The sequence below is a fragment of the Orycteropus afer genome, unplaced genomic scaffold, assembly GCF_000298275.1.
Source record: "Orycteropus afer afer isolate SDZICR_OR568_19922 unplaced genomic scaffold, OryAfe1.0 scaffold00049, whole genome shotgun sequence".
NCBI lineage: Eukaryota > Metazoa > Chordata > Mammalia > Tubulidentata > Orycteropodidae > Orycteropus > Orycteropus afer.
In genome coordinates this window covers 12,091,258-12,100,237 of record NW_006921636.1, presented here as the reverse complement: position 1 = coordinate 12,100,237, position 8,980 = coordinate 12,091,258, and the positions used below count along the sequence as shown (strand labels likewise).

The window sequence follows — 8,980 nt, the reverse complement described above, 5'->3', positions numbered from 1 at the left end:
AGGGGACCGAGTGTCTCGGGCGAACGGCGCGGCTACAAGACAGGGTCACCAACAGTCTTCAGCCTGGCGAGGGACGCGGCTAGGACGAGACTCGACTCTCTGGCGTTCCGTGTTCGGTCCCCGCCGGGCCCGTGAGTCAGAATCCGCGCACGTGACTCAGGCCTGCGCTCTTTCGCTAGGTCCCTCTGCTCCTCTGCCCCCGCCCTCCAGCGGCTCCGCCCTACTCCCGCGCGGCACGCCGCTTCCGGTAGGGGCGGAAAGCGGAAGTGTGGGATGGTCTGCGGGGCGGGCTTGGAGAGGTCCCGGGGGAGGATGGAGCAGTGAGCGGGTTCGGGCCGCTGCCGGCAGCGCCATGGAGACGGTGCAGCTGAGGAACCCGCCGCGCCGGTGAGAGGGCCCTGGTTAAGAGGAATGGGCAGCTGCGAGGAGATACCTGTGTGGGATCCCCGGGAGAGGAGGGATCTGCGGGGCGGGGCGAACCGGCTGCCGGGGGCACCTGCGGAGTGGGGGAGTCTCTGGAAAGTGGGGGCTCGGTTGAGCGGAACACCCACCGAGTGGAATAACCTGGGCAGAAGTTAGGAGAAGCAGTAGCCTAGAGTGAGGGCACTCGGGCGAAGGCTATCCAAGGCTTGCTGGGATGGCGGGTGGAGGGTGCTGAAGCGGGCTGAGAACCCTGGGGGAGTCAAAGTCTGCTAGCTTTTCTAGCAGAGGAAGGCTGGGGTGGGCTTCCTGAGGGAGGGGTCCCACCTGAACGGCCCAGCTGGGGAGCATCTGTTGGGGGGTGGGGGCTAAAGTTTGCGCCTAAGGCTGAAGGCGTGGGAAGACCTGTGTGAGGGTCTAGTTAGAGAAGAGTTCTTGGAGGATGCCCTTGGTGGTGCCCCGTCCCCCCTTCAGGCTGATGATGACATCCAGAGTACCTGCTTCTCATCCTCCTTGTCCCTTCAAACCCGGTTTGAAACCGAGAAGAGTTGAGACACCTCCCTGTTTGTTTCCTTCTTTGCTCTTGGTCTGGGTGGGTGGACCCAGCCAGGTTGTGCCCTTTTCTGGCCTCTACTGGAATTGTCTTTAGGTCAAGATCAGGAGGTGTCTGATCTGGAAAGTGTCAGCTCCGGGGTTTGGTTGCATTTGCATTGCTCAGTGGTCACCAGGGTCTTATGTCACTCTGTCACATCTAGAAGAGAAGTGGGAAATAGAGACTGATAGTCGTACTTCTCTGAGGTGCTGTGTACTTCTGTTTCACAGCCTCTCTAACTTCCTGCAGCAGAAGGGTTACTAAAGTAGGAAGTGTTCAGTGTGTTGGGAGTGCAGGGGCAATGGAGAGGTGAAGGGAGGGATTAGGCACCGGGGTTGTTTGAAGTGCACAAACATTGCAGAAGGTAAGTAGTTGGTAGGGAAGGACTCAGAATTCATTGTAGTGTAGTGAGCTGAGACTGTAATAATGATGGTCATTACACACACATGGACCATTTAGTGTGCCAGTCGTTGTTCAAAGTGCTTTCCGTGTCTTCTCTTGATCTACATGAAATCGCTGATACTTGACCACTGTTGACCTGTAGAAATGGTAATTTCATACTGTTTCACCTGTTATTAACTCATGTGATCCTTACAACAGTCCTGGAAAGTGGCTGTCTCTATATCCCTGTTTTACATACAGATGATAAAACTGAGGCACAGAGAGGTTGGTGATTTGCCAGAGGCCCTACAACTAATAGGTGGCAGAGCTGAGATTTTATTCCAGGCACTTTGGTTCAAAGCCCCTACTTTTAACTCACTTCACTGCTTTTCTGGAAGTTCCCCTGTTTCACAGGGACTTGTGTAAGCAGATAGCTGCGATAGTACCATAGAGGTCCAGTTATAAGTGTACGCTGGTAATGTTTATGTTTCCCCCTGAAGTATGTACATTCTTTCTCCTTGAGAGCAAGGCCTTGGTTTAATTGAAAAGAGGAGTAGGAATCTGAGTTTTGTTTCTACCTCTGCTGTGTGTGGTGCAATTCTGGGCAAAGAAACAAGCCTTTTTTGCTTTTTGACATGCTCATTCCTGTACCTTTTAGATTTTTTTTATTTTTATTTTTTAAATTAAAATAGCAGAAAAAGGGCATTCAAGAGTGGGTTCTTGAATGACTAGAGCATTCATGGTCTTTGTAACTAGTGGACTGTAGCAGGTTAAATATTTTTACAACTTCATCAATTTATCTTATGTGTTTGCTGGAACTCATTCAAAATTCTGTGTAGAAAGGGTATAAAACCAAAACTAAACCAGTCGCTGTCAAGTCAACTCTGACTAACGGGAAAAAGAGGTGGGTGTCCATAAATAAAATAAACTTTATAGGAGTTCTTTGGATATGTCATCAGAAGAGCACAATCCTTAGAAAAAGTCATCATGTTTCATTTCATAAAGAAGAGGGTCAGCAAAAATGAGGGGGATGTTTAATGAATTAGATTGATGTAATAGCCACACCAGTGGTCTCAAATATAATAAAGATCGTGAAGATGGTGCAGACCAGGCAAAGTTTTGTTCTTTTGTCTATAACATCATTATGGGTCGGAGCCCACTTAATGGCCACCAGGAACAGCATTTGGGAGAAAGACGTAAGGGAGACCCGTGTGACTACTTTGTAGCACGCTTATTTGTGTCTGCAAAGATGTAGATGTCTTTTCAGAGATTCAGATGGCCTGCGTTTCCAACTCCAAGGCAGAAATGCTCTTTGTGTTCAGAGTTTGATATTTGTGTGTGACTGAGTGAATGATGGGCGCTCTGGTAGCATAGTGGCTAAGACACTTGACTGCTAACCGGAAGGCTGGTGGTTCAAACCCACCAGCCACTCCTCGGAAGGAAGATGGGGCAATCTACTTCCGTAGTGATACTGCCTCGGAAACCCAAGGAGGGGTCGCTATGAGTCGGGGCCGACTCGACGGCACATAACAACAACACAACAACAAGTGAATGATGCTAGATTGAAGTTGGTGTCTTATGTAGGGGTTGATGATTTTAAAAAGGGAGTTGCTATTAGATAAATGATGGTGTGGTGGAAGGTGTCAAGTGCATTCCTGGGATGCTGGCCACCTACACGGTCATCTGGTGTTGGAGAGGAGAACTAGTCTACGGAGGCAGTGTGGGCCAGGCCTATTCATTTATGAACCAGTGCTGAAACAACCTAGGGCCTGGGGGAAGTCCTGAGAGAGCTGCATCATCAAAGCAGAGCTGTTTCGGTAATAGTACTTGTTCCGTGAAGACTCATGGTATAAAAGGTCATCAAACTCACTTACTCTAAGAGTTTCCATAGAAATCTTACTCTTAGGCGAAATGGTGTTTTATTTTTAAAACTCACACAAAAATTATTGATGAAGCTATGATTCCCATCATTACATTCATTAATCCATTTAGCAAATATTTACTGATCAGGCACCAGAAGGAGCCCTGGTGACACAGCGGTTAAAGCCGTTGGCTGCTAACCAAAAGGCCGGCTGTTCGAACCCACCAGCTGCTCACAGGAGACAGATGTAGCAGTCTGCGTCATAAAGATTTATAGCCTTGGAAACCCTATAGGGTTGCTATGAGTCGGAATTGACTCAATGACTACCAGGGTTGTTTGGCTCAGGCACCAGAGATGTAAAGGTCCCTTAAGTTCAGGTTGTTTTAAATACTCTGGACCAAACACAAATAAAAAAACGCTTCAATTTTAAAAAAGACTATCTGAGCAGCCATATAAAGTTTGTCTGCCCAAGTATTATCACAGACTTGCAGCTGTTTCTTGCATGGTAAGGGCAGTTTCCTTTGTTAGGATGTGGTTTCTGTAGTCGTTGAAATAGTGAATTTTGCTTTTATATGCTACAAGAATCCACACTTCAGAGGAACACATTTGATCTTCCCTTATGTAAACTATTTATAAAACTTTGATTATACTTGAGGGTATTGTCCATTGTTTATGGCTTTAAAAAAACAAAACACAAAACCAAACCCCAAACGCTGGTTTATGAGATGTTTATTCTGACTTAGGAATTCATAGAAGTTTTAGTCCTGAGGTGTAAGAGGAGTTTCACTTCAGCCACTTATGTTTTGAGGCCGGGAGTTTTTATGATGTCATTGGAATTTAATTTTTAGGACCTTTTGATTTTCAAAAGTCAGTGTGGCATTTTGTTGTGTTGTTTTTCAAGTTAAGGCAATTACTGGCTTGGAACAGTTCTCCATTTTGCTAGTGCATGGTCCTTGATATTGATAGGATTCTGTAAGATTGTCCTTTTGATAGCAGTGCTTATGGGTAGAGACACTAAATCTGTTCAGGTGTTTCATCTTCTCTTCTGGTTTTGCCCTTGTCTCTAAGAAGGTACATGTGTGTGGGGGGGTGTCTGTGCATATTTATTTAAATCCAAGTCCTTTAAGAATTGGTATTGTCCAACTAGTTTAAACTTTTTCTTCACAAAGAAATCTCCAGTGTGACTATTTCCATATTTCACCATTTCCTGAGCTAGCTTTTCTTTGTTGTCCTTTGTAGTTTCAGGAAGCCATTGTTAGAAGATACACAAACACATTTCTTAACAAACTCCTTGAAACCCATTAATAATACAAAGAGAGAAACACTGAGTGGAGCTCTGTGGGGCTCTAGTTTGCAGAGGTCCCAGAGTTTGAAAGCCTGCTGTTTGTTAGGGTTCTGTTTGAAACCCATGTTTGTTAGGGTTCTGTAGCCTATGTCAGGGGCAGCCACACACCTTGATTCTGGGAATGAGGCAGAGGTGCGGGCTGCTCGTGGAGAGCTGTCGGGGACTTTGAAAGCCCCGGCTGCCTCGCTGCTTCTCACTTTGGATCATGTCTGAAGGGGTACATTCCACTTTTTGTTTCTGTGATACTTGTAATCTGCTTTTTTTTTTTTTTTTTCCTATTTTCTTAAAACAGTAGGAATTTGTTTTTTCACAGTTTGGGAGGGCAGAAGTTCAGTGACCTTTCTTTAGGCCAAAATCAAGGTGTTGGCAGGGCATGCTCCTTCCAGAAGCTTTAGGAGTGCAAAAAACGACATGGAGGCCACATGTTCTGACCTCCTAGAACCCCACAAGAGGAAGGCAGAATCACCAACAATAGCCCAAGGCCTATTACTGCAAAGCCAGACATGCTACCTCCCTCCAGCCCTTTCACCAACCGTTCTTCTCAAAGCACCCACCACCTCTCTCCTGGGTTCGATAATTTGCTGCAGTGGCCACATAGAACTCACAGATTACGGGGTTTATTAGGGAAGCCCCAGGCTACAACTCAAGTTCAGGAAGAACGCTCAGTCTCTCTCCCAGCCCACCGTCCCTCAGCCAACAGTCTCTCACAGTCTCTTTCCCAGCAATGCTTGTCCCTCGGTGTCTCACTCAGCAATGCATGTCTCTTGCATCTCTTTCCCAGCAACACGTGTCTCTTTTGGCAGCACGTCTTCCTCAACCGGCAGTCGGAGAGAGTTCTGCCTCTAGGAGGCCTCCTTTTGAGCTCAGCAGTGTGGTCAAACTAGCCAATCATAGCATCAGAACTCTAAGCACCTGAGAAAGAGTGGGAACCTCCCAGAACATTGTATTGTGCCACACCCAACAGAAATACTCCAGGTGGACAACTTCAGCAATCAGGAGCTCCTCAGTTGCTCATAGCAAATCCCACCTTGGAGTTTACAAAGACTTATGGGTAGAAAAGCCACACTAAGTAATTTACTACACCGCAAGGAGAGAATCCGTTCTTGCTCTTCTGGCTTCTGGTGGCTGCCAGCCTCCCTTTGCTCGTGGCGGCATCACTTCAGTCTTGCCTCCGTGGTCCCCTTGCTCCCTCCTCTTTTCTTTGTGTTGTGTGTGCCAAATCTGTCTGTGTCTCTCTTTTTTCCTTTTTAATTTATTTATGATCTACATGCTTTGACGAAATTACCAAAACTTTGCTAGTAAAGAGCAAAGGGTATGTTACATCTTCCTTGGCCTCCAGTCCAAGGCTAAGTTTCGGTTCCTAATTAGGCTTCTGTAAACATCTTTTCCAAAGAGATCATTATGCCACTTTGATTCATAGATTTTCGCATTTAAATGGATACATTAGGGCTGTACCTAATGCTTGATTCTATTCTACAGCATTTCAGGCTCATGATGATTTGTTGTCTGTTTAAAATCTTCAACAGTGAGAAACTAGGGACCTTTTAGAGCAGTCTAAACTATTTTAGGACAACTTTTATTGTTAGAAAACTCTTACACAAGTTGAACCTCTTGGCATCTCTCCAGCCTCTGGCCTGATTTTGCTCATCAGGGTGACCCAGAAGTGTAATCCTTCCAGAGAACAGGCTTTAGCTTCCCTAAAAGTCTCTCAGCTTGCCTTTGTGGTTGTTGCTTGTACAGTCTTTGTAGAGAAATTCCTAGGATACTAACTGTAAAATAAATAATATATTCCATCTTCTAGTTGCTAGCAAGTAAAATGTGTCTTATGCGTCTATTTCTTCCTTTACAGGCAGCTGAAGAAGTTGGATGAAGATAGTTTAACCAAACAACCAGAAGAAGTGTTTGATGTCTTAGAGAAACTTGGAGAGGGGTGAGTACACAGAAAAAAAAAATAAGTAGACCAGTTGCTTCTAGTCTTTTTCCTACACCAACACCAGAAGGATATGAACCCTTGTGTCAGTTCTTAAACCTGAGAAGAAGGAAGGGGGCTTTTGTATCTCATCACAGCTCTGGGTGGGTGGGAGGTCAGTTTACATATTGAAATGCTCTCTGCTCCATTACTATTACAATATTGGTGATTCTGGTCTTTTTTAACACCAGGGACATCTATTCTCTTTTGTAGAATCCCTGAAAGATTTGATGTATTTAATAGATCGCAGAAATTATAATCATTTTTCTATTTTTCTTAATCAGATATTTCTATTTCCTGCTCATAAGTTCTGATTGGTAGGCAGGGGCTGTTGTTTCAGTAAAAAGCAATGGGATTCAGTATTGTAGTTAGTGTAGCTTTGTGAAATGCAAGTAAGTCAAAGACTGTTTCCACCGTCACAGTTTCCTGTGAGATCCAAAATCTTTGTTGGGAACCAAAAGACATTTGAAGCACAGACTGATGGTTGAGTTTATAAAATACTGAAGAAATGATATTTAGTAATAGACACACAGCATCATTGACTTTCATGAGAAAATAAAGACTGCATGGTAAATTTAATCTTTGTATATTCTTGTGTAATGACCAAGACATTAAAATATTAGGGACACCCTTTCTTAAGGCTTTTTTTTGTGTGTTGTTGGTTGTTAATATTTGAATAAATAATAAGTTCATATAGTTCAAAGTTCAAAAAGTATGAAAGTATGCACGGTAAAAGAATTTGCCCTTCAACTCTCTCAGCCACCCTAAAGCAATCAATGCAGCAGTTTTTTGTGTATCTTTGAGAGATAGTTTGTATATAAACCTAAACCGAGGAACCAAACTCACTGCCGTCGAGTCAGGTCCGACTCATAGGGACCCCTCCTTGGGCTTCCGAGGTGGTATCTCTATGGAAGTAGATTGCCCAGTCTTCCTTCTGAGGAGCGGCTGGTGGGTTTGAGCCATCAGCCTTCTGATTAGCAGCCAAATGCCTTAGATATTACACCACCAGAGTTCCTAGTTTGTATATAAGCAGTAAGCAAATAAATGTGTGTATGTATTCTTTTAAAAAAACTTTGTGAGTACTTTTGGTTTAAGGGAAGACCTGACATATTAAAAAAAAATGACCTATTTTAAAAATGGCTATTGTCTAGGGAGCTGTGGTGGTGCAGTGCCTAAGGCATTTGACTGCTAACCAGAAGACTGGTGGTTCAAACCCACCAGCCGCTCCTCAGAAGGGAGCTTGAGCAATCTACTTCTGTAGAGATACCACTTCAGAAACCCAAGGAGGGGTCGCTATGAGTTGGAGCCAGCTAGACGGCAGTGAGTTTTTTTTTAATTTTTTTTTTTTAAATGCGTTGTTAGATTATTTTTTGAATTTGATGTCATTTACTCCTGTAGGATCACTGTGAGTCTGAATCGCCTCGGTGGCAATGGCTTTTTGGGTCATATCTAATGTAGATGTGTGATAATGTATTTCATGGAGTAGTTTTTGATGAAATACCTCTTTGTAAAAAACATTAGTCATAGTCTTTTTGTAAGTTGAAAAAATCCTCTTTGGAATCAAGTAAGGCATCAAGCACAGAAGAGAAATAAAAGCTGACACCAGCTGTGCTGCTAAAAGACAAGTCCAAGACTGATCTGAAGACAGTAAGTTGACTGGCATCATTAAAAGTATGGAAAGATGGCAGTCCCTCCAAAGCTCTTGCTTGCCAATTTCAGCTTAAGCTTGGTATCTTTGCTTTTTTTTTTTTTTAAAAGCTTTTTATTGTGATTTTGGTGAAAGTTTACAGAACAAACTGATTTTCCATTCAGCCATTTTGTGACATTGATTGCAGTCTCCACAGTGTAACAGCTCTCTTCCCTGTGTTTCCTGTTTCTGTTCATCTTTCCTGTCCCTCCCTGCCTTCTGAGCTTTATCCCTGGGCAAATGCTGCCCTTTGGATCTCATGTGGCTGATTGTTCTAAGGGGTATGTACCTCTTTGGTGCTATTCACTTTATAGGGCTGTCTGTCACTTGACTGAAAGTTGAACCACAGGGATGAGTTCAGTTCCAGGCTTGAAGGGTGTCTAAGGGCCATAGTCTTGAGGGTTACTGTAGCCTGTCTATTTGCCTCAAGGCAATTAGTCCAAGTTTCTTCATCTAACAATGCTCGTAGGTTACGAGATAAGATAGATACAGGAAAGCATCATTGACCGTGTAATTAACTTTTACTTTTAATAAGTTTCTTAACAGTAGTAAGAGCATAGATTTTGAAGTCAGACAGATGTGGGTTCATATCTTGGCTCTACTATTTATTAATCATGAGAACTTGAGCAATTGCTTAATGTTTTGAAGCTTCGCTTTCCTCATCTGTTAAATGAGGATAATATTATCTGTCTCATAGGGTTGTGTAAATAGTACGTGAGCTGCTG

General features: G+C 43.9%; 1 protein-coding gene across 1 annotated transcript in view; it reads left to right on the top strand.

Annotated features, from left to right (window-relative positions):
• Nucleotides 1-352: 352 nt before the first annotated feature.
• STK4 (serine/threonine kinase 4) overlaps nucleotides 353-8,980 on the top strand; it is a 109,736-nt gene continuing 101,108 nt past the window's right edge. The window contains exons 1-2 of the mRNA XM_007938393.2: nucleotides 353-387; nucleotides 6,449-6,529. Coding sequence (XP_007936584.1) covers nucleotides 353-387; nucleotides 6,449-6,529 — 116 coding nt within the window. The remainder of the gene's footprint in view (nucleotides 388-6,448; nucleotides 6,530-8,980) is intronic.